Genomic DNA, 27,026 nt, shown 5'->3' on the forward strand with positions numbered 1-27,026 from the left:
TCCTATAGCCACAACAGTGCCAAAGCAGCTACAGGTGTTCAACTCTGACCTCACGGACCTCCAAAAGCTATAGGTGTTCAGCTCTGACTTCACAGAATTCCAACAAGCTGGACCTGCACCTTCCCTCCCAGCCATGGATGTTCTCACAGACCCTGGAAAGCATCAAAACAGCCTGTTCTTCCTGGACTTGGCCAAAACTTCAGCCTTTTGACCTCCCTACAGCGCCCCCAGTGTCAGCAGGAAGTAGCCAGAAGAGAATCTATGCCCGTTATTCACTTGTTGTTAACAAAAGGCTAAAGTGGTGTGCTTCAGGACCAGGACAAGCAGCTCCAGGTTCTCCCAGCGTTCCCCCATCCCTACCTGCTGCTGCCTTGCGTGGCTGGCAACTCTCTCTACTGACAACCCTTTACCCTAAATTTTCCAGGGCAAAGACTCCCCTTACCCTTAACCTTACAATCTGACCATTTTGTTGCTATAATTCTCTCTCTCAACCTCTTGCATGACAACCAAGAGCTGCTTCCAATGAGCCTAAATTTATATACTTTAACTTACCTTATAAAAGGTAGCCCAAGCTCCCTATTTTTAATTATAGAAAAAGGGAGGAATGTTGGGATCAGTAAGCAGGCACTTCTAAGGCCAGCCCCAAGGGACCCAACAAACTGGTTATCAGGCATTTGTGAAGACACCCTGACCACCTGGAATTACCTGCGCATGCCCTGGGTCACCCTAGAAGAGAACTGAAGCCCTCCCCCTCGCCCTCTCTCTCTCTCACTCTCTTACTTTCTCTCTCTCCCCCCTTTCTTGCTCTCTTTCTCTCTCTCTCCCTGCAACCCCCCTTCCCCTAATAAACCTCCTACGTGGAACCAATCTCGTGGTGTGATTTGTGGACCCGTGTGTAACCTCCACAGGCGCACGTTTCCCAACATTCCCACGTTTCCCAACATTGGTGCCTTGGGTCCTAACATTGCCTATAAAAGTACAACACGAACAACTCCACATTTGGCTAAGGCCGAGGATCTGGCTTGCTTCCATGTATGTGGACCTATCTGCATTGCCCCCGTGGCACGCCTGGGTTGGCTACCCAGAGGCTATTTAAGCTGTGGGCTGGCTTTCCCCGGGGTCCGAGGATTGTTCAATGTTCCTGAATAAACTGCATTGAAAAAAAAAAAAAAAAAAAGTACAAGAACCTTACAGAACACCAAAATAGAGTTGACAAGGAAATAAAAAACCTCCCCTCACTACATAATAATCAAAATAGTAAACATACAGAAGAAAGAAATAATATTAAAAGTTGCAAAAAAAGAGCAAGTTACATATCATTGCAGAATTACACTGGAATCCTCAGTGGTGACTCTAAAAGCCAGAAGCACTTGCCTAGATTGCTGCAGACTCTAAAACACAGCACAGATGCCAGCCCAGACAATAATACCCAACAAAATTTTAAATCACCATGATGTAAAAAACAAGATATTCCATGATAAATTCAAATAAAAATATCTATCATGAATCTATTCATACAGAAGGTACTATAAGGAAAACGCCAAACTAAGGAGGTAAACTACTCCTAGGAAAACACAGGAAATAATCTCACATCAGAAAAACCATATCAATGAAAGCACACTTACATTTTCACAACCACCACCAACACTACCGCCAACAACAACAAAAGTAGGACTTGGTCATTGATATCTCTCAATATCAATGGACTCAATTCCTCAGTAAAAGACAAAGATTAACAGAATGGTTGGAAAACAGGATCCATTCTTCTGGTGCATCCAAGAAACCAAACTCATGGTAAGGTGTTGGAAAAAAATATTCCAAGGAAATGGACCTAAGAAACAAGTTGTAACAGTTCTAATATTTAACAAAATAAAATTCAAACCAAAATTAATTAAGAATGACTGGTACAAACAATTTATACACATCAAATGACTTAAAAAAAGAAAAAATCCACTATGATGATCTCTGTTGAGAATTCTGTTTAGCTCTGTACCCCATTTTTTCATTCTATTTTTTTCTTTATTAATTACACTTTATTCACTTTGTATCCCCCCTGTGGTTCTCTTCCTCCCTGTCCCAATCCCTTCCTTCCTCCACCCTCTGCATGTAAGCCCCTCCCCAAGTCCACTGATAGAGGAGTACCTTATTTTTTAAGTGGATTATTTAGTTTGTTGGTGTTGAATTTCTTGAATTCGTTATGTATTTTGAATATTAGCCCTCTGTCAGATATAGGGTTAGTGTAGATCTTTTCGAAGTCTGTAGGCTATAATTTTGTTTTGTTGACAGTGTCCTTTGCTTTACAGAAGAAGAAATAAGAAAGTGGAAAGATGTCCCATGCTCATGGATCAGTGAGATTAACATAGTAAATAAAAATGGCCATCTTACCAAAAGTAACCTATAGATTCAATGCAATTCTGAACCAAATTTCAACACAGATCCTGAAAAACAACACTGAACTTCATATGGAAAAGCAAAACCTCAGGATAGCTAAAAGACTCCTGAACTTCCTGAGGTGTTACTGCCCCTACATTCAAGCTGTGCTTTAGAGCTATAGTAGATAAACATTGGAAGGAGAAAAAGTCAAAATTGTTGATTTACATAAAGCCACTCTCCTTGGAGCTTCTGGAACCCTGCAGAAGAGGTGTAGGAATAACTGTGGTAGCCAAATGGGTAGAATACATCAGGAGAACACAGCCTAAAGAATCAAAGACACAGGGCTCACAGGGGATCACAGAGATTGAAGTTGCAACCATAGAGCTTACATGGGTCTGCACTAGGTTGTCTGCACATATGATTTTGTTGTTAGCTTTTTGTGTGTGTGTGGCACACCTAACAGTGGGAATTGGAGGTGTCTCTGACTCTTTTCCTCCTATTGTGTTGCCTTGTCTAGCCTTGATATGAGGTTTATGCTTAGTCTGATGGTATCTTGCTATGTTATGTTTGGTTTATATCCCTTGGAGACCTGTTATTTTCTGAATATAAATTCAGGAGTATTGGATCTGGGGAAATGGTGAGGACTGTGAAAGAGAAGTGAATACAAACTGTGTTCAGAATGTGTTGACAGAGAAAATAATAAGTATAAGAATGAATTTTCTCTATTATATTTAGCTTTTAACAAAATGTAAAGAGTTTGCATGTTAGTATGAAATCATTTTTTTTCTTAAAATCACTCAATATATTTTGAATACATATTTTAAGAATGCTGTACCAAGCATCCAAAATCATCTTATCCCAGAAGAGGGCTAATTCTATCTTGTTACTCTCTTACAATTATGTTCAACAATGCTTTTAGGCTAAGGCCTTTAGGGTATGCTTTTTGGATATGTTTTGCAGGAAACTGGACACACTATTGTTTTGTTTGACCATCCTGGAATTTCTAATAATTTTGACCCTTTAAGTGCCAATTCAGGGTCTTAGATACTACTAGGATGTGAAATATGTTTAGCAAAAGGTGACATTAAGGAGGTTTTTGTATCAATCTATGGGGAAAAAAACATTAGTAAATTTAATAAAGAAATCAAAGGAGAGACATAAAGATGCAGTTCCTTAATCCCCACACTTGGGAGAACAAAAACAGGCTGATCTGTTATGTGGAAGCCGGTCTGGTCTACTGAGCAAGTTTAAAACCATCCAGGGCCACTTACTGAGACCCTCTATCAGACAGAAAAGAAAAGAAAGTCGATTTTTGCAAGACTAGAATAAAAACAAAGGTTGAACCAAATATCCCAAGTACAACTTGCTTTCCAAAATCCTCCTCTGTAGCAGCTACTTGAAGTCTGACCTCATCTCTTCCATGCCTGGTAGTGATGGATATTCTCTTTCCACATTGCCTACATCTACCTGGTTACATTGCCTGTAGTCATTCTCTAAAGATGACTGTATTTTCTTGAATGCATCTTTTTCATGTTCAGTAACACTACTTTCAATCTCTTGTATTTTTCTATTCTTGAAATCACTTAACCCAAGGCCTTACCCTAATCTGTCATCTGATGAGAAAAGATAAACAACCTTTGATTTGGTTCCAGAGTACCTATTATTTGTATTAAAGCTTAAGTGTTTCCTAGAAACACAGTTCAATAGAAGACTGATAATTTTTTCAAGTCATTGTGGAAGATAACTTAAAATTTCTTATTCCATTCATATATGAATAAGATTAGATAGCATCTTCTTAAATCTGAAAATGCTAATAATACCTGCGACAAAACCAATAATTAGTTGTGAATATGAAAATGACCTTTTATGAACTAACAATTTTAATAGTCAAATTTTAATTAGCCAAGATAGGGGAGTAAATTATCTTTTGATTTTCACATATAAAGGGATGTTAAAAGAAAATTAAAGACGGATGTATTTTTGCTCATTTTTTACAGTGGTTAATTATGGAAACCTATTTTGTTTCATATCCCTAAAGTATTGTGCCAGTATAGAAATCACTAACATACATGTTTTCACTGATCTTTTTCATGTATTTCTTAGTGTGTGCATGTTTGTATATGAATGTGCAAGCACTTGCATTGCACATTCATATACAAGGTCAGAGCACAATTTTCAGAGTGGATTTTCTTCTATCACCATGAGGCCTAGAGATCAACCTCAGATTGTCATGTTTGCAGAACCAACACCTTTGCCCACTGAAGCATCTTACTGGGTCCTGTGTTTTCTTTTTAAGATTCAGTTATATCCATGGTTTCAAAAAAAAAATACTGTTTTCATGTGATTCCAAACTGCTTTTCACACTAAAATTATCAGTTAATTTGTTTTCCATACATACCATTTAAATGTGATGTACTGAATCTCTGAGAGATCATTTAAAATTTTTCTTGAATAAAGAACAATAGCTTAAATAACTCAGATGTTTTTACTTGATGTCATTTAAGTGTGATAGTTATGAGACAATATGTGTAATGTAACAATTTAGAAGCTTATATAAAACAATACAGAAAAAAAAACCCAAGAGCTTAATTTTTATGCATCATTTCTTCAGGAAAACACATCATGTGGGGAACTAGCTTTGAAAAAGTTCAGTGAGGGTTGCCATTTAGTTAATTAACTTAACCATTTTCATTAGCAGACTTTAAAGTATTGTCTGCTTAATTTCTTTCAGACAATGAAGGTAAAGTAAAAATAAAGATACTATTAGGTAAGAAATAAAACTTAGAAAATAGGACTAATTCAGAACACTATGTGGAGTTCATTCATAAACTTACATTTGTTAGCAGCATGTTGTTCTAAACTTTTAAGATATGACCTTACTAAAAAGAATCATCTTAAGTGAGCTATTCCAGAAATAGAAAGACACACACGGTATAGTCTCACTGTGGGTACTAGATATATAATATAGAATAAACCTACAAAATTCTGTAGACTTAAAGAAGGTCAGCTAGAAAGAGGACCCTGGGTAAGATGATTAATCCTCACTCAGAAAGGCAAACAGGACTGACATTGGAAGAAGGAGAAAACAGGAAATAGGACAGGAACCTTACACACAGGGCCTCCGAAAGACTACCTAGCATTATATCAAAGCAGATACTGAGACTCATAAATAAACTTTGAGCTCAGTGCAGCAAATCTTAGGAAAGAAGTGGGAGATAGTAAAATCTGGAGAAGACAGGAGCTCCACAAGGATAGCAACAGAACTAAAATATCTGGGCACAGGTTTTTTTTTTTTTCTGAGACTGATACTCCAACCATTTATGGATATATCCTAGAGCTCCTGCCCAGAGGTAGCCCATGGCAGCTCAATATACAAGTGTGTACCCTAGTAAGGAAAACAGGGACTGTCTCTGACATGAACTCAGTGGCCAGCTCTTAAACCTCCTCCCCTGGATGAGGTAGCAGCCTTTACAAGCCACAGAGGAGGACAATGCAGCCAGTCCTGATGAGACTAGATAAGCTAGGGTCAGATGGAAGGTGAGGAGGACCACCCTTATCTGTGGACTTGGAGAGGGGCATAGAGGGAGATGAGGGAGTGAGGGTGAGATTGTGAGGGAATGAGGGAGGGGGCTACAGCTGGGATACAAAGTAAAAAAACTGTAATTAATATAAAAAATAAAAATTTAATTTCAATATAAAACAAACAAAGATATGACCTTATCATTGGCACGTTTTTCTAACTTCTTAGCACAGAATTTATAATAATCTCAGTTCTATAAGAACACATTTCTAAATTGGTTGGAGAAGATTAAACAATGCATAAACTCAGTGAAGTGAATATAATTTTCTGCTTCAATTGACAAGCTCATATTTCAAAAAAGAGTCACTTTTTAAACCCCTTTTTGTCATATTCATTTTATGCCTTTATATTAGAATAAATAAAATCAACAGGATGGTATTGATTTTTGAAGGGAGAAATCTCATCAGTCTGATATTTTTAGTGTGAAAAGCAGTTTGGAATCATCATAAATAAAACTCTCAAAAAAAAAAGTCACGCAAATAGAAGCAAATAAAGAGGAAATGAACAATGCTCTAAAAGATGTACAGGTAAATACAGCCATACAAATAGAGGCATATAAAGAGGAAATGAATAAAAAAAGATAGATGCATCATGCATCAAGAATCCACATTCAAACAGATGAAGGAAATGGTGAAAGACATGAAAACAGAATTAGAATCAATAAAGAAAAGACAAACAAAGAAAACTTTGGAGCTGAGGAACTTAGAAAAAAGATCAAAAAACACAAAGTTAAGTATCACCAACAGAATACAAGAAAGGAAAGAGAGAATCTCAGGCGCTGAAGATACAATTGCATAAATTGATACATCTCTCAAAGAAAAGTAAAATCACAAAAGTTCCAAATGCAAAACATACAAGGAATCAAACAACATGAAAAGGTGAAATCTAAGAATAATAGGAATAGAAGAAAAAGAAGAATCCAGGTTCAAAAAGTCCAGAAAATATCTTCAACAAAAATCATAAAAGAAAATTTTCCCAACTTAAAGAGAGAGATGTCCATTAACATACAGGAGGCCTACAGAACACCAAATAGATTAGACTAGAAAAGAAACTCCTCATGTCACATCAAAGTCAAAACAGTAAATCTACAGAACAAAGAAAAAATATTAAAAGCCACAAGGGAAAAAGGCCAAGTAACATACAAAAGTACACCAATCAGAATCACACCAGAAGTCTCAACAGAAACTATGAAAGACAGAAGGGTGTGAGCAGAATTCATGCAGACTCAAAGAGATTACAGATGCCAACACAGACTACCTTACAGCAAAGCTTTCAATCAACATAGATGGAAGAAAAAAATATTCCATGACAAAACCAAACTTAAACAATATGTACACAGCAACCCAGCTGTAAAGAAACTTAGAAGGAAAATTTCAATCCAATGAAATCAACTACACCCAAGGAAGAAGAGGATATAGATAACTTCAAAACAAAAAATTAAAAGAAAACAATTAATAGAAATACAGTAACATCACCAAATCCATAATAAAAAGAACTAACATTCATTGGTCACTATTATTCACTATTATCTATCAACATCAATGGACTCAACTCTCCAATAAAAAGATCCAGACTAACAGAATGGTTGTGGAAACAGGATCCAACATCCAAGAAACCTCTGCAAACAAAGATAAATACTACCTCAGAGAAAAGGGCTGAAAAATGTTTTTCTTTAAATTTTTTATTTTTTATTTTTATAAATTACAGGTTATTCAATTTGTATTCTTGCTGTATCCTCCTTTCTCATCCCTGCACAATTCCACACAGCCTGCTTCATCTCCTTCCCATACCCCTCCCAAGTTCACTGGTGGAGTCCTCCTACCCTTCCCTATGACCATAGCCTATCAGGTCTCATCAGACTGGCTGCATTGTTTTCCTCTGTGGCATGGTAAGGATGCTCCCCCATCAGGGGGAGGTGATCAAAGAGCCAGCCACTGAGTTAATGTCAGAGACAGTCCTGTTCCCATTACTAGGGAACCCACTTGGAGACTGAGCTGCCATGGGCTACACCTGTGCAGGGTGTCTAAGGGTTCTAGGTTATCTCCATGCATGGTCTTGGTTGGAGTATCAGTCTCAGAAAAGAACCCTGTGCCTAGAGTTTTTGATCTGTTGCTCCCTTTGTGGAGCTCCTGTCACCTCCAGGGACTCCTATCCCCCCTTTCTTTCATAAGATTTCCTGCACTCTTCCTAAAGTTGGACTATGAGTATCATCATCTCCTTCGATACCTTGTTCAATAAAGTCTTTCAATGGCCCTCTGTGGTAGGTTCCTGGTCTTTTGTCTATATTCTCCATCTTATGTAGTCCATCCCTCCCTTTTTGCATGAGGATTGATCATCTTACCCAGGGTCATCATCTTTGCTTAGCTTCTTTAGGTGTAAAGATTTTAATATGTTTCTCCTATATTATATGTGTAATATCAACTTCTAAGTGAGTATATACCTTGTGTGTCTTTCTGCTTATGGGAGACACACAAGGTATATGGGGTATATACCTTGTGTGTCTTTTCTGCTCATGATGATCTTTTCTTGTGCCCTTCATTGGCCTGCAAATTTCACCTTTTTTTTTTTCTGAGTAGTATTCCACTGTGTAAATATACCAGAATTTCTGTATCCATTCCTTAATTAAGGGACACCTGGGTTGTTTCCAGATTCTGGCTATAACAAATAAAGCTGTTATGAACATGGTTGAGCAAATGTTCTGAGTCTCAGTATATCATTGGATAGCCTGGTTTTTAGTGTCTTTTAGAAGTCCCCTGTGGTAGGCTCCTGCCCTGTTCTTGTCTTCTCCTTCTGATGTCTATCCTGTTTTCCCTTCTGAGTGAGGTTTCAGCCTCTTCCCCAGGGTCCTCCTTGTTGTTAGCTTCTTTAGGACTATAGATTTTAGTACATTTATTCTATATTTTGTGTCTAATAGCCACTTATAAGTGAGTATATACTGTATGTGTGTTTCTGCTTCTGGATTATCTCACTCAGGATGATATTTTCTAGTTCACAACATTTCCCTTAAAATTTCATGATTCCCTTTTTGTGAATTTATGCATTTATTTGTTTTATCTCTTTTTTAAATATTAGTTACAGTTTATTAACTTTGTATCCCAGCTGTAGCCTCCTCACTCAATCCCACCCTCCTCCCTCATCTCCTTTCTGCCCCTTTCCAAGTCCACTGATAGGGGAGGACCTCCTCCCCTTCCATCTGACTCTAGCTTATCAGGTGTCTTCAGGACTGGCTGAAAAGTCTTCCTCTGTGGCCTAGCAGGGCTGCTCATACCTCGGGGGTGGGGAGAGGAGTGAAGGAGAGCTCAAACAGCCAGCCATTGAGTTCATGTTAGAAATTGTCCCTGTTCCACTTACTAGGGTTCCCACTTGGATACTGAGCTAGCATTGGCTACAGCTGAGCAGGGGTTTTAAGTTATATCCATACATGGTCCTTGGTTGGAGATACATTCTCATTAAAGATCCCTGTGCCCAGATATATTTGTTTCATGTGGAGCTCCTGTCCTCTCCAGGTCATACTGAAAAGGTTCTGTAAAGCAAAAGACACTGTCATCAGAACAAATATACAGCCTACAGATTGGGAAAGGATCTTCACCAACCCTATATCTGACATAAGGTTGATATCCAGAATTTATAAAGAACTAAAGAAGATAAAAAGCAATAAATCAAGCAATCCAATTAAAAATGGGGTAGAGCGCTAAACAGAGAATTTTCTATAGAGGAATATAGAATGGCAGAGAGACACTTAAAGATATGCTCAAAGTCCGTAGCCATCAGAGAGATGCAAATCAAAAGAACCCTGACATTTCACCTTACACCCATCAGAATGTCTATGATCAAAAACTCAAGTGGCAGAGTTCAGGGATTCCCTTGTTTTTGATTGCTGAGTAGTATTCCATTGTGTAAATGGACCACACTTTATTTATCTATACTTCTGTTAAGAGACATCTAGGTTGTTCCAGATTCTGTCTATTACAAATAAAGCTTCAGTGAACATAGCTGAGCAAATTTCCTTATTGAATCGTGGGGCATTTTTTTGGGGGGTATATACCTAAGAGTGGTATAGCTGAGGTAGCACTTTCTAATTTTCTTCTTTAGTTATAAAATTTGTAGTGGAGTAAAGATTGAATGATCACTATGCCTACCATCATCACACTGTGCTAGAAAATCGACTGGAGCACTATCCATATTTTACCAAGAAATGGAAGAGCCAAGCTTTTGCTTTATATAATCTTCTCTGTTTGCTTTCTACATTTGTGGTACTGACTACTAATAATTGACATTGCAAAGGAAATATACCTGAAAAGAGACCAAAAGAGAATTGCTAACATGTTTACTCAAATAGATATTTAGAAAGAATATAATTATAGGTCAAAACAAAAAATGAACCAAATTTCTGAAAATTTAGATACAGTTAATACTGTAGAAAATGTTCCAGTTTAGGAATTGAACTTTGCATTTACTTCATGGGTTTTTATCTTGTGATTTTGTTGGAAAGTAATTTCAGTGCTATTACAAAGTTACTTGTTTAAAAAAATTCTTTATTAATTACACTTTATTCACTTTGTATCCCCCTGTGGTTCCCTCCCTCTTCCGGTCCCAATCCTTCCCTTCCTCTACCCTCTGCATGCATGCCCCTCCCTAAGTACACTGACAGGGGAGGTCTTCTTTTCCTTCCTTCTGATCTTAGTCAAATAGGTCTTATCAGGAGTGGCTGCATTGTCTTCTTCTGTAGCCTGGTAATGATGCTTCCCCCTCAGGGGGAGGTAATTAAAGAGCAGGCCAATCAGTTCATGTCAGAGACAGTCCTGTTCCTATTAAAATGGAACCTACTTGGACACTGAAATGCCATGGGCTACATCTGTGCAGGGGTCTTAGGTTATCTCCATGCATGGTCCTTGGTTGGAGTATCACTCTCAGGAAAGACCCCTGTGGTCAGATTTTTTTATTCTGTTGCTCTCTTTGTGGAGTTCCTGTCCTCTCCAGATCTTACTGTTTTCCACTTCTTTCCTAAGATCCCCTGTATTCTGCCCCAAAGATTGGCCATAATTCTCAGCATCTGCTTTGATAGTCTGCAGGGCAGAGCCTTTCAGAGGTCCTCTGTGGCAGGCTTCTCACATTTTCCCTCTTTTCTCCTTCTTCTGATGTCCATCCACTTTGCCTTTCTGGATAGAGATTGAGCACTTTAGCAAGAGTCCTCCCTGTTTATTACTTTCTTTAGGTGTACAGATTTTAGTAGGTTTATGCTATATTATATGTCTATATGAGTGAGTATTTACCGTGTGCATCTTTCTGCTTCTGGGATAGCTCAGAACACCAACAGCACAGTCTCTAAGAGCAAAAATCAATAAATGGGACCTCATGAAATTGAAATGCTTCTGTAAAGCAAAGGATACTGTCATCAGAACAAAACGACTGCCTACAGATTAGGAAAGGATCTTTACCAACCCTATATCTGAGAGAGGACTAATACCCAGTATGTATAAAGAACTCAAGAAGTTAAACAGCAAAAATCAAGTAATCTAATTAAAAAATAGAGTACAGTGCTAAACAGAAAATTCTCATTAGAGGAATATCGAGTGGCAGAGAAACACATAAAGAAATGTTCAAAATCCTTAGTCATCAGGGAAATGCAAACAAAATGACCTTAGATTTCACCTTAAACCCATCAGAATGACTAAAATCAAAAATTCAAGTGACAACACATGCTGGAGAGGTTGTGGAGAAAGGGGAACCCTCCTCAACTACTGGTGGGAATGTAAAATTTTACAACCACTCTGGAAAGCAATGTGGCGCTTCCTCAGACAATTAGGACTAGCACTTCCTCAAGATCCAACTATACCACTCCTAGGCATATACTCAAAAGAAGCTTAAGTACACAATAAAGACATTTGCTCAACCATGTTTGTAGCAGCCTTATTTGTAATAGCCAGAAGCTGGAAACAGCCAGATGCTCCTCAGTGGGGGAATGGATACAGAAATTGTGGTATATCTACACAATGGAATATTACTCAGCAATAAAAAACAACAAAGATACTTTTATGCTAAGCTTTAAGATGAATGGTTTTAAACCTATTTTTTTTCTGTGTAAAGTGTATCAGATTTTCTAGGAAGATTCACTCAACTGAAATTCACTTTGCAATAAAATTTCATATTTTATTTTTGAAACTTAATAATTTATTGATAGTTATATTTATTGATGAGTTCAATGTGGTGCAATTTATACATTGTGAAAAGAGTAAATAAGCATATAAACATGAGCAAATGAATATAACCATCATCTCACCTACTAATCACATTTATGTTCAAGGACATTTACAATTTGCTCTTTTAACAGTTTCAAAATGCGTATTATATTTAAAAAATATTAATTATTATTATTTATTAAAACTTATTCACCACCAAATAGACTAGACCAGAAAAAAAAATCACGTCATCTCATCGTAGTCAAAACACTAAATCTACAGGGAAAAGAAAAGATATTAAAAGCAGCAAGGGAAAAAGGCAAAGTAACATATGAAGGTAGACCTATCAGAATCACACTGTACTTCTCACCAGAAACTATAAAAGCCACAAGGGCCTGGGCAGGTGTCATGCAGACTCTAAGAGAAGACAGATGCTAACCCAACCTACTATACCCTGCAAAGCTTTCAACCAAAATAGATGGAGAAAACAAAACATTCCATGACAAAACTAAATTTATACAATATCTACACAGCAAACCAGCCCTACAAAAGATACTAGAAGGAAAACTCCAATTCAGTGAAAACAACTTCACCCAAGAAAACATAGCTTACATATAATATCCCAACAAAAATTAAAAGAAAACAAGCAATGAAACACAGTAAAACCACCGATTAAAATATAAAAGGATCTACTGTTCATTGGTCACTATTGTCTGTCAACATCATTGGACTCAACACTCCAATAAAAAGACACAGACTAAGAAAATGGGTACAGAAACAGGATCCAACATTCTGCTGCATCCAAGAAACACACTTCTACAACAAATACAAATATTACCTCAGAGTAAAAGTCTGGAAAAACATCTTTCAAGCAAACAGACCAGGAAAGCAAGCTGGGGTAGCTATCCTAATATCTAATAAAATTTAATTTCAACCACAATTAATCAAAAAAGATGTGGAGGGGCACTACATTCTCATCACAGGAAATATCCACCAAGAGGACATCAAAATTCTGAACATCTAGGCCCCAAATACAAGAGCGCCTACATTCATAAATGAAACATTATTAAAACTCAAATCACACATCGATCCCAACACCTTAATAGTGGGAGACCTCAACACCCCAGTTTCACCAAGGGACAGATCATCTAGACAGAAGCCTAATAGGGAAATAAAGGCACTTACAGAGGCCCTAATTTAAATGGACCTAATTTAAATTTAGATGTCTACAGAACTTTTCACCCAAACTCAAAAGAGTATAGCTTCTTTTCAGGACCTCATGGAACCTTCTCCAAAATAGATCATATAGTTGGTCACAAAGCAAACCTCAACAGATACAAAAAATTTGAAATAATCCCCTGCATTCTATCTGACTATTATGGACTCAAGCTGCACCTCAATGAAAATGGAATTAGAAAAATGCCTACAAGCACATGGAAACTGAACAACATGCTGCTCAATGACAGGTGGGTTAAGAAAGAAATTAAAGACTTCCTAGAATTCACTGAAAATAAAGGTTCAACATGCGCTAATTTATGGGACACAATGAAAGCAGTGCTCAGAGGAAAATTCATAGTACTAAGTGCCTTCAAGAAGAAATTTGTGACATCTCATATAAACAACTTAATGGCCCAACTGAAAGCCTGAGGAAAAAAATAAAAAAGAACCAAATACACCCAAGAGGAGGAGACTGCTGGAAATAATCAAACTCAGGGCAGAAATCAATCAATTAGAAACACATAAAACTATTCAAAAAAAAAAAAAAAAAAAACAATGAAACCAAGAGCTAGTTCTTTGAGAAAATCAAGAAGATAGACAAACCCTTAGCCAAACTAACTAAAAGGCAGAGAGAAACTATCCCAATCAGTAAAACCAGAAATGAAAAGGGGAACATAACTACAGACAGTGAGGAAATCCAAACAATCATTAGGTTGTACTACAAAAGCCTATATGCCACAAAATTTGAAAATCTAAAAGAAATGGACAATTTTCTAGATTCAACCTACCAAAATTAAGTCAAGATCAGGTAGAAAGATTGAATAGTCTTATATCTTGCAAGGAAATAGAAGCAGTCTTCAACAGTCTCCCTTCCAAAAACAGGCCTGGGCCACATGAATTCAGTGCAGAATTCTACAAGACCTTCAAAGAGGTGCTAACTCCAGTTCTCTCCAAACTATTCCACAAAATAGAAACAGAAGGAAGATTGCCAGACTCATTCTATGAAGCCACAGTCACCTCGATACCTAAAACACACAGAGACCCAATAAAAAAAAGAGAATTTCAGATCTATCTTTCTTATGAACATTGATGCAAAAATACTCAATAAAATCCTTGCAAACTGAATCCAGGAACACAACAAAGATATCTGCCACCATGACCAAGTAGGCTTCATCCCAGGAAAGCAAGGGTGGCTCAACATACAGAAATCCAGTAATGTAATTCACCACATAAACAAACTGAAGGAAAAAACCCTCATGATCATCTCCTTAGATGCTGAAAAAGCATTTGACAAAGTCCAACGCCCATTCATATATAAAGTCTTGGAGAGATCAGGGATACAAGTCACATACTTAAACATAGTAAAGGCAATATACACCAAGCCTATAGCCTACATCAAATTCAATGGAGAGAAACTTAAATCAATCCCACTGAAATCAGGGACAAGACAGAGCTGCCTACTCTCTCCATATCTCTTCAACATAGTACTTGAAATCCTAGCCAGAACAAGATGACAACTAAAGGAGATCAAGGGGACACAAATCGGAAAGGAAGAGGTCAAAGTGTCAATATTCGCAGATGATATGATAGTATACATGAGTGACCCCAGAAATGGAACCAGAGAACTTCTTCAGCTGATAAACGCCTTCAGCAAAGTGGCAGGATACAGAATCCAACTCCAAAAAATCAGAAGCCCTCCTGTATACCAAAGACAAAAGGACCAAGAAATAAATCAGGGAAACAAAACCTTTCACAATAGCCACTAATAACATAAAGTTCCTTGGGGTGATACGATACTAACCAAGCAAGTTAAAGACCTGTTGGAAAAAAAACTTCAAGTCTCTGATGAAAGAAATTGAAGAAGATATCAGAAGATGGAAAGATCTCCCGTGCTCATGGATTGGTAAGATTAACATTGTGAAAATGGCCATCCTACCAAAAGCAATGTACACATTCAACGCAATTCCCATCAAAATACCTACTCAGTTCTTTACAGACCTTGAAAGAAAGATTCTCAGCTTCATATGGAGAAACAAAAATCCCAGAATCTTCAAAACGATTCTGTATAATAACATAGCATCTGGAGGTATCCCCACCCCAGATCTCAAGCTGTACTACAGAGCAATAGTAATAAAAACAGCACAGTATTGGCATAGAAACAGACAGGAGGATCAATGTAACCGAATAGAAGACCTAGAAATAAACCTACACACCTATGAATACTTGATTTTTGACAAAAAATCCAAAACCATTCAATGGAAAAAGACAGCATCTTCAACAAATGGTGCTGGTACAACTGGATGTCTACATGCAGAAAAATGAAAATAGATCCATATTCATCACTCTAAACAAAACTAAAGTCCAAGTGGATCAAAGACCTCAACATAAAACCAGATCCTCTAAATCAGTTAGAAGGAAATGTGGGGAAGACCTTGGAACTCACTAGCACAGGAGACAACTTCCTGAAAAGAAAAATAACAGCATAAGCTCTAAGAGCAACAATCAACAAATGGAACATCATGAAACTGAAAAGCTTCTGTAAAGCAAAGGACACCATCATCAGAACAAAACGACAGCCTACAGACTGGGAAAGGATCTTCACCAACCCTATATCTGAAAGAGGGCTGATATCCAGCATATATAAATAACTAAAGAAGTTAAAAAGCAGTAAATCAAGTAATCAAATTAAAGAAAACGGGGTAAGGAGTTAAACAGAGAATTCTCTGCAGAGGAATATAGTATGGCAGAGAAACACTTAAAGAGATGTTCAACATCCTTAACCATCAGGGAGATGCAAATCAAAACGACCCTGAGATTTCACCTGACACCTACCAGAATGGCTAAGATCAAAAACTCAAGTGACAACACATGCTGGAGAGGTTATGGGGAAATTGGAACCCTCCTCCATTGCTGGTGGGAATGTAAACTGGTACAACCACTTTGAAAGTCAATCTGGAGCCTTCTCAGACAATTAGGACTAGTACTTTCTCAAGACCCAGCTATGACACCCGTAGGCATATACCCAAAATTTGCTCAACTACACAACAAGGACATTTGCTCAACCATGTTTGTAGCAGCTTTATTTATACTAGCCAGAACCTGGAAAGAACCCAGATGTCCATCATCGGAGGAATGGATACAGAAATTGTGGTATTTTTACACAATGGAATACTACTCAGCAATCAAAGAGGAGGAAATCGTGAAATTTGCAGGCAAATGGTGGGATCTAGAAAAGATCATTCTGAGTGAAATATCCCAGAAGGAGAAAGACACACATCATATATACTCACTCATATAGACCTATAAGATATAATAAATATAATGAAATCGATACACCTAAAGAAGATAATCAAGAAAGTGGACCTGGGGTAAGATGATCAATCCTGACTTAGACAAATGGGATATGCATTGGACGTAGGAGAAAACAAGTAACAGGACAGGAGCATTCTGCAGAGGACCTCTGAAAGACTCTACCTAGCAGTGTATCAAAGCAGAGACTACGACTCATAACCAAGCCTTCAGCAGAGTGCAGGGAACCAGATGAAAGAATGGGGAGTTTGTATGAAGTGGAATGAATAGGAGCTCCACAAAGACCAATTATATCTGAGCACAGGGGTCTTTTCTGAGACTGACACTCCACAAAGGACTATGTATGGATATAACCTAGAACCTCTGCTCGGATGTAGCCCTTGGTAGCTCAGTAACCAATTGGTTTCCCATAGTAAGGGGAACAGGGACTATTTCTGACAGAAACTCACTTGCAGGCTCTTTGACCTCCCCAACCCCCAAGGGAGGAGCAGTCCTGCTGGACCACAGGGGAGGACTTTGCAGTCAGTCCTAAAGATACCTGATAAAACAGGGTCAGATGAAAGGGGAGGAGGTCCTCCCCAATCAGTGTACTTGGATAGGGGCAGGGAGGAGATGAGGGAGTGAGGGCGGGATTGGGAGGGAAAGAGGGAGAGAGATACCGCTTGGATACTGAGTTAATAAAATGTAACTAATAATAAAAAAATAAAAAAATTCATTTAGTTTGTATCCTGACTATGCCCCTCCCTCCTCTCCTCACAATCCCACCCTGCTTCCCTCTTCTTCCTCAATGCCTCTTCCCTAGTCCACTAATAGGGGAGGACCTCCTCCCCTTCTATTTGACCTTAGCCTATCAAGACTCAACAGGACTTCCTTTGTGGCCTGGAAAGGCTGCACCGCTTGGAGGGATTGTCTCTAGCAATAATGCCCCTCAACTGAAGAATGGATGCAGAAATTGTGGTACATCTACACAATAGAGTATTACTTAGCAATTAAAAACAAGGAAATCATGAAAATTTCAGGTAAACAGTGGGACCTGGAAAGGATCATCCCGACTGAGCTGTCCCAGAAGTAGAAAGATGCACACGGTATATACTCACTCATATAGACATACAACATAGGATAAACCTACTCAAATCTGTACATCTAAAGAAACTAATCAAGAGAGAGGACCCTGACTAAAATGCTCAATCCCCATCCTGAAAGGCAAAAAGAATGGACATCAGAAGAAGAAAGCAGGAAACAACCTAGGAACCTGCCACAGAGGGCCTCTGAAAGCCTCTGCCCTGCAGACTATCAAAGCAGACAGCAAGACTTATGGCCAACTGTAGGGCGGAATGCAGGAATCTTATGTAAGAATTTGGAAATCGTTAGAGTTGGAGAGGACAGGAACCCCACAGGGAGAGCAACACAACCAGAAAATTTGAACACAGGGTTCTTGCCAGAGACTCATACTCCAACCAAGTATCAGGCATGGAGATAACCTAGAACACCTGCACAGATGTAGCCCATGGTAGTTTAGTGTCCATGTTGGTTATGTAGTAATGGGAAGAAGGACTGCCTCTGACATAATCTGATTGGCCTGGTATTTGATCACCTCCCCCTGAGAGGGGAGCACAGAAGAGGACAGTGCAGCCACTCCTGATGTGATCTGATAGACTAAGATCAGAAGGAAGGAGAGGAGGACCTCCCCTATCAGTGGACTTCTCTAGGGACATGAGTGAAGAAGGGGGTGAGAGAGTGAGATCGGGAGGGGAGGAGGGAGAGGCTTAAGGGGGAGATACAAAGTGAATAAAATATAATTAATAAAATAAAAAAGAAAAAAAACTCAAGAAGTCAAACAGCAGCAACAACAACAAAAAATTTCTTAACCGTGTCTGTAAAATGTTTCAGTCTTAGTATATCACTTTATACCCTCATGACAGTAAAAGGTTAAAACAGTAATATGTTAAAGAAAGCTAAAGTAAAGTTGTACATTAGACAAAAAGCAAGTGTACCATCAGATGGTACTTATTTGATGTTGAATATAATTTAAGCTAATGTTTATATTAATTGTAAAACCATGCTTGCCTTTACTACTTTAAAGAGAAATCACCCAGTTCAAGACAAGCTAACATATTTTACAATGAATTTATTGTATTGTCTACCAATTCGTTACATGAACAGCCATATAAATGGTTCCCATTTACAGTGGTTCAGACTATAAATTTTCTTTACTACAGTCTTGTAAAAGTATACTCACACAGCCATTTTTTTTACTTGTGGTTTAATACTCAAAAGTATATGCTATATTCAACAGGTTATTGTAATATAGGTTTTATTTCAGGATATTTCATCTAATTAAGGCTAATGCAAGTGTTCCCAGGTATTTTGTTCATGAAAGATTAAGCTATGATATATAATATGTGTATGAAATTAATTTTTCATTTATGTTGTCACATTATGGTGGGCTTTTTAGGAAATTCTCATATATAAATCAAGAAACATTGTATTGCCTGCCTCATGTTACTCCTTTTTTATGTTGGTATTGCAATGTAATGGTGTGCAAGTACTTAGCAGTTTGTCTATGTGTGCAGAATGAAACACCACAGAATTATCACTTTTCATTAGGAGATTTTGTCGGAGATCTGCGAAGGAATAGACATATGTGGCACTTTATAAATTAGATCTAAAAGTTCTAAGTGCACTATCCACTCTAGCCTTTTAGAACAGGAAATAAACAGAAAATATAGGGAGGGATTTCTATTATTTCCTCTATGCCTCGAAACTTCAAAATTAATAAATGTTCACAAGTGTCTCTCAGCGATCTATCAGCTGTGTTTCATTACTGAAAACCTAGACTTGTATGTTAAATTTGTAATTTTATACAAGGTAGGGCATTAATCATTTGAAATCTGGTAGAAAGATACTATTGTTTTGTATCAGTATAAATAAATACCAAATGGTTGCCTTAATTTTCATTTCTTAATAAAAATGATGAAATTTCATTATTTTGTAGAAGTGATAAAACCTTGTCTCACAAACCAAAGATGTATTTTTTGTATCTCTCATTTCCTATCATAATTTTCTATTCCTTTTGTGATCTCAATTTGTAGTAGATATTATGTAACATTTTGGGATATTTATCCTCTTATAGTAAATATTTTCTGTATGTTATTTTACAACTACAAAATTTAAATTACTAACATATTCCACTAAATGAATGTATCTATGTTTTTATAGATATTTTTGAGATTATTAAACAAACTTTTCATGTTTCATTAAGAAATGACTCCAGAAAAAAAAAATGTTTTACTGTGATCATTCACATTACTGAAAGGAAATATGATATCTCAAAAATAAATTTTTTTTCAGATATCTACTTTCTTGATTTCTAGAGTTCAAAACATGAACTTTGATCACAATATCAGAAAAGTTGTGTTTATTTGAGCTTCTACATATTTTATCAGTCATGGAAATGATCTGTTACAGAAAATACAGAGTCATAACTTTAGAATACAATAAATAACCTGACACAATTTTGAAATGAAGTTTCAATTATTTTCTTTTCAAACAACAGAGTTTTGTTTAGTGAAACTTCCTCATACCTCTCCATTTAGTTGGTTGTTGATGAGACAAGCACATTTTAGAGGTAATTGTGCCACTTTGAAAGAACCATTTTTTTTTTGTTGTTGTTGTTTCATAAAAATTACAGATATTAAATATCTCCTTGGAACACATCAGTTCCTAGTTGTTAGGATTACAATTTCCTGTACACATCATAATGAAAAATGTTAACATGTATTAACTGTGCTAAATAACATAGTAGAATGGTTGTCAGAAGTGAAGGGGAAGCCTCAGAACATCTTTGAAGGTTAAGGAGTATCTAGAGAATACATTGATGGAGTATAGGACCTAGAAGAAGAGCTGTATTAGGTAAGGGGGACAACATACTGGCAGAAGCTGTGATAGAAAAGATGCCATAATACTTAGAGCCAGAAGATTGGTTAAAATTGAGGTTTTAAATGGAAATTTGTTATCAGCTTAATTTAATTCTAGAATACAAACTACAGCTTTGCATTAGTTTTTATTGGGAAGTACTAATAATTTGTACTATTTGACAAACCAAATACAAATTCAAAGAAAAAGTGTAGCCTTTTTTCCTGTGTTTGAACATTTATTCTTCTCTCATACAGTAAATATCAATGGCAGTCTCCTCTCCTTCCATTACACCCAGTCCTTCCCACTACTCCCACCTCTCTAGCCAGATAAACTCTTCCTCTCTTTCAACCCTCCTCTGTCTCCCAGGGATATCTGCCAAACATGACCTAAGTCTGGGAACAAACCTTCATATCAGAGTGAGCCTTTGCAAAACCATGATTTACAACCTGTCCTGACTAAAAAACATGTTGTAGCAAAGGTATCATAGAACTTGTGGGAATGGACAACTCATGACTAGACCAACTTAAGTCCCATGCCATGAGAGGGATACTAACTCTGACATGGCATGGATGGCTAGGAACCAGATGCGGGATACCCCAGACACCCAGGGCAGAAACAAACCTACTGGCAAAGAAAACAAAACAAAACAAAAAGCCAACCAAACAATAAAACTAACAAACAAAAGTCCATGAAGTGATCCTAATGATATTCTACTATACTCATTGATTGGGGCCTAGCCTAATTGTCAGCAGAGGAGCGTCATCCACCAAAAAATCTGAGAACATACAGAGACCTACAGCCAAACTCTCGAATTCTCAAATACAGAAATGAACTTGGTAGGGATATATATATATATATATATATATATATATGTATGTATATATGGCCCTTTATCTGCATACTATGTATATAAACATATATATACACATACACACATATATACACATACACACATATACATATATGTATGCATGCATATATATGTACTTACATCTATACATATGTATATATATAATATTGTTCAGTCAGTAAACAATAAACTACCAACACATGTGTGAAACTCAAAATATGCTAATTAAACTAAATCAGGCACAAGGAGATACATACTACATGGTTCTATTTATACAAAAATTACTGAAGTAAGCAAATCACAGAGATAGACAGTAGATGGGGGAGGATACCAGAGTCTAAAGCAAAAATCTCTTTAACAGTTTATAAAGTTGTAGTGTAAGGTGGTTATAAATTTTGGGAGCAGATAATGATTATGATGATAACTTTAATCAATGCCAAAAAAGTGCTTACCTGACTAACCTGATGATATATATGTTTAATGAAATATTTTAAATAATAAAACAAAACTATTGAACTATATATTTTAAATATATAAATTTTATGAAATGTCAATTTTATGTCAGTGAAGAATAAACACTAAAAAAGACTATAAGATTAGTCATTGAGCTACTGTTTTACTGGTTGACGGCACTCAAAATTTAAGCAGATTCACACATGGAAATTTACTTGACACACAAAAGAGTTGTAACAGCTCTACAGTGGAAAACATTTCCTTTAAATAAATAAATGCTACTTTGTCAAAATAATTTGTATTGCAGCATACGTTTTTGTGTAGAATTTGATTTGAAAATATGCATTAAACTGATAAACGTTTTATATTTTACATCAATGTTACAATGTGTCCTAGGTGGAAAACCCAAGGCTTCCAAGTAAGGGAGCTGAAGGTTGAATACATTTTGAGAATATTACCAAGCATTGTTTAACAATTACGTCTATATTCTTGACCGAAAGTAGTAATTCTGCATCACAATATTTGCTGATTAGTTGCACTTTCACTTAACTGTTTTATTAATGTTTCAATCTATGGAATAAATTTTCTAAAAAGTATTGGTTCACGTTTTGCTTTTTGGCCATTCATGTAAAGTCATCATTATCATCAATTGCTTTGCATTTATATCAAAATATACAGCCAAATCACATAGGTTACAAACCAAAACAATAATTCATACTTCTGCTTCCTTCCAATAAAATACTCAAGAAACAAAGCAGATGCAAACACTTGCAACACTTAACACATGTAATAGAGAAGATGGTTAATGTCTAACCTTTATCCACTGAAGATTTGTCTGTTTGAGCTTATTTTCTAGTTTGTCTCGTTCTTCTGCTCTTACTGGAGTACTTAGAAGTACTGTTCCTCCTGTTTCATTTAATCGTTTTAAAATTTCTTGGCGCAAGGGCAGCTCTTCTGCCAGTAACTGAAACAAATACAACAACATTTAAAATGAATTATGGTGCAAATGCAACTACTGCTGTGTCACCTTTAGTCTATCAAAGTGAAGTAACTTAACTCAAGGTCCACTGTCTCCTGAAATACCAAATACACAGAGCTGATGTGATGAAACATTTGCATCTAAGCAGATAAACTACTACACATAACTACACTATTTTACTCCCTTGAGAGTTGTCAACTGAAAAGTGTTAGATGACATGTTGAGCTCTAAACAATACAAAAAACAGTTATTCTTAAAATATGTGCTTTGTCAGAAATGGAACAATTTGAATACCTTCATTATGCTCTCAGGTATTTTAGAGTGTCATAGCATACAACTGCATGACCATGAGTAGGAAACCAATTTGTCAATATGCATGCAGCCCAACACTGTGCAGAAGTGTGGAGTTTCTTATGTACATCACCTCAGTTCATCTCTAAATATGGAAATAGCATAATACAAAGTATCTGAAGCAGTTATTATTGTCACTCTGTAGAGAAGAACACTGACACAGGCTCTTTAAATATAAGCAACAAAGAAATAATCTAATAAGTAATAAAATAGTAATTCAAACATAGCAAGTTCCATCTTGCAGTATAAATTGATGATTTTCCATTTAACATCATATTGTTATTCTGCTTTCTCCAAGATCTACAAATATACCACAACACCCTTAACTACAGTTGATTTAGAATTGCAGCATCTAACAGAGTAGCTTAAAAAATCAATTATAATATAATTCCTTCTCATTTACTCATACAAACCAGTTTTCATAAGACACATAAATATACATAGCGGTTAGAGAAATGAATAATGAACACCTTATATATCTTCATAGAAAGTTTTATTTAACAATATTATCTGTGTTGTCCATGAATAATAGAAGATCAATGTATATCTATACCTAAATAAATGCTGCTAAAAATGTTCAACAAAGAACTATAAATTAAATGCTACATACGATACTCAATGCATTCAGGAAAGATGGATTTCCAAAATGGACTGGGCTTGTTTTTTTTTTTCCAAGGTCTACAAATGACGCTGAAATGTCAAATACACTGTATAATATCTAATATATAGTGTGTCTTGAAATTTTGTTTACTTTATTATGCAGCTGGTTTTCCTTTATACTCAAGGCCAAGATAGGATATAATTTGAACTATAATTTGCCTGAGTAAATCAAATGAATCATTAATAAAAAAGTAATTCTATAGTTTTATTTTATAATCCTCTACCATGATAGGAATATCAACCAGTTACAAAGCTATATATAAAGTTTAAGTAAAGTTGGAGTTGTAAATCAATCTCATATTTGACATACAATACATGATACATATTAATTTTCATTTTCTTTCACCTTTCCTTTATGAATTAAAATAATATAGTTTCAAAAGACTTCTTAATCTAAAACTTAAATCATAAAACATAAATTATATGTACAATGAGGTCATATTAGTGAACCAGGTAAGGGAAAGCAAATATCACAGCATGCATACACACACACACACACACACACACACACACACACACCACAAAATCATCTCTTGAATATGTTGTGTGTCTACTGAAACAGAATGGAATGTAAACCAATGTAAAAATTTCGACATTTACATGAAATATGCCCAAGCTACACACTAGTTTTGGTTAATGTAAAATCTTTTAAGTAGTGACTGAAATAATATTATTTAACAATAAATGTCTTTATAAAGAATGTTATTCTTTATTAGTTAGACTATCAGTCTTTAGTGATATAGAATAAAACATCTTGGAAAATCTATATATATGAATGCATGTGTGTATGTATATTGATTTCACACATTAACCTTCAGTTTTCAAAAATCATTTGAAATTGTAGACTAGAATTCAATAACTCTAAAAAATATTTTAAGTTGTTTTTTGAAGTAACTGCTAAGTTCTATGCAAGTACAAAGAAAATATCTAAACAAAAATATATACACCTGTATGTATGTATGTATGTGTGTTCATGTGTAAGGATGTATGTATGTGTGTATATATATATGTTAATTGACAGTAATTTGGTAAAGGAAACTTAAGGCTAGAAGAAAAACACATTGGTAATAACTACAGATAATATAATAGGCAGTAAATCAAAAATTTAAAAGATTAAAATAGATTTATACTTGCTTGATACGAATATGCCCTGGGGATTTCAGTAAGCAAAATTACCTTGACTTGTTTGAGCTTTTCTTTTAGCTGCTGATCATCTACAAGTGGAGTATTCACAATGTTGTCTGCTTCTTCCAACCAAAAAACAAATTCATTTAACTCTCTTTGAAATTCTGACAGGACATTTTTCTGTTCTTCACTCCTGCAGAAAGAAAAATAAAATTTTTTAATGACATATCTCTCCAGGTTTAAAAAAAAAAAGCAAATAACCATCCTGCCAAAAGCTATCTACAGATTCAATGCAATTCCCATCAAAATACCAACACAATACTTTGAAGATCTTGAAAGAACTCTCAACTTCATATGGAAAAACAAAAAACACGGAATTTTCAAAACGATCCTATACATCAACAAATCTTCTGGAGGTATCTCCATCCCTGATCTCAAGTGGTAATATAGATCAATAATAATAAAAACGATATGGTATTAGCATAGACACAGAATGGTAGATCAATGGAACCTAATAGAAGACCCAGAAATAAATCCACACAGCTACAGATAATTGATTTTTGACAAAGAAGCCAAAATTATACAATGGAAAAAAGACAGCATCTTCAACCAATGGTGCTGGTCTAACTGTATGTCTACATGCAGAAAAATGCAAATAAATCCATATTTATCACTCTGCAAAAAGTAAAGTCCAATGGATCAAAGACCTCAACATAAAACCAGGCACACTAAATCGGTTAGAAGAAAAAAGTGGGGGAAAGCCTAGAACTCTTTGGTACAGGAGACAACTTTCTGAACAGAACACCAACAGCACAGGCTCTAAGATCAACAATCAATAAACCGGACCCCATGAAACTGAAAAACTTTTGTAAAGCCAACGGCACTGTCTTAAGAACAAAACAACAGCCTACGGAATTGGAAAGGATCTTCACAAACCCTATATCTGACAGAGGGCTGATATCCAGAATATATAAAGATCTCAAGAAGGTAAAAAGCAACAAATGAAGTAATCTAATTTAAAAATGGGGTACAGAGCTAAACAGAGAATTCTCTTTAGAGGAATATCAAATGGCAGAGAAACACTGAATGAAATGCTCAACATCCTTAGTCATCAGGGAGATGCAAATCAAAACGACACTGAGATTTCACCTTATACCCATCAGAACGGCTAAGATCAAAAACTCAAGTGACAATACATGCTGGAGAGGAAGTGGAGAAAGGGGAACCCTCCTCCATTGCTGGTGGGAATATAAACTTGTACAACTACTTTGGAAATCAATCTAGTGCTTTTTTTTTCTTTTTAATTGTTTTTTCTTTTTTATATTAATTACAGTTTATTCACTTTGTATCCCAATGTAGCCCTCTCCCTCCTCCCTTGCCAATCCCACCCTCCTTCCCTCATCTCCTATGCCCCTCTCCAAGTCCACAGAGAGGAGAGATCCTCCTCCCCTTTCATCTGACCCTAGCTTATGAGGTCTCCTCAGAACTGGTTGCATTGTCTTCCTCTGTGGCCTGGCAAAGCTGCTCCCCCATCCAGGGGAAGCAGTCAAAGAGCTAGCCACTGAGTTCATGTTAGATACAATCTCTGTTCCCCTTACTAGGATGCCCACTTGGATACTGAGCTGCCATGGGCTACATCTGATTCTAGGTTATCTCCATGCATTGCCCTTGTTTGGTGTATCACTCTCAGATCCATCTTGCATCCCCAAATCTGGCGCTTTCTCAGACAATTAGGAATAGTGCTTTCTCAAGACCCAGCTATACCCTCCTAGGCATACAGTCAAATATGTTCAAGTACACAACAAGGACATTTGTTCAACCATGTTCATAGCAGCTTTATTTGTAATAGCCAGAACCTTGAAACAACACTGATGTTCCTGAAGGGCAGAATGGATACAGAAATTGTAATACATCTACAGAATGGAATACTACTCAGCAATTAAAAACAAGGAAATCATGAAATTTGCAGGCAAATGGTGGGATCTAGAAAAGATAATCCTGTGTAAGGTATCCCAGAAGCAGAAAACACAC

General features: G+C 36.4%; 1 protein-coding gene across 7 annotated transcripts in view; it reads right to left on the reverse strand.

The window, feature by feature from the left end:
* The window catches only part of Dmd (dystrophin), a 2,365,055-nt gene that overhangs the window by 968,130 nt on the left and 1,369,899 nt on the right, over positions 1–27,026 (reverse strand). For all 7 annotated transcript variants that reach the window (XM_060376797.1, XM_060376795.1, XM_060376794.1 and 4 more), the window contains 2 exons: positions 25,047–25,188; positions 22,695–22,844 (listed from right to left, as the gene is read on the reverse strand). In XM_060376797.1, the coding sequence (XP_060232780.1) occupies positions 22,695–22,844; positions 25,047–25,188 (292 nt within the window). The remainder of the gene's footprint in view (positions 1–22,694; positions 22,845–25,046; positions 25,189–27,026) is intronic.

This window comes from Meriones unguiculatus (assembly GCF_030254825.1).
Source record: "Meriones unguiculatus strain TT.TT164.6M chromosome X unlocalized genomic scaffold, Bangor_MerUng_6.1 ChrX_unordered_Scaffold_31, whole genome shotgun sequence".
NCBI classification, from domain to species: Eukaryota; Metazoa; Chordata; class Mammalia; order Rodentia; family Muridae; genus Meriones; species Meriones unguiculatus.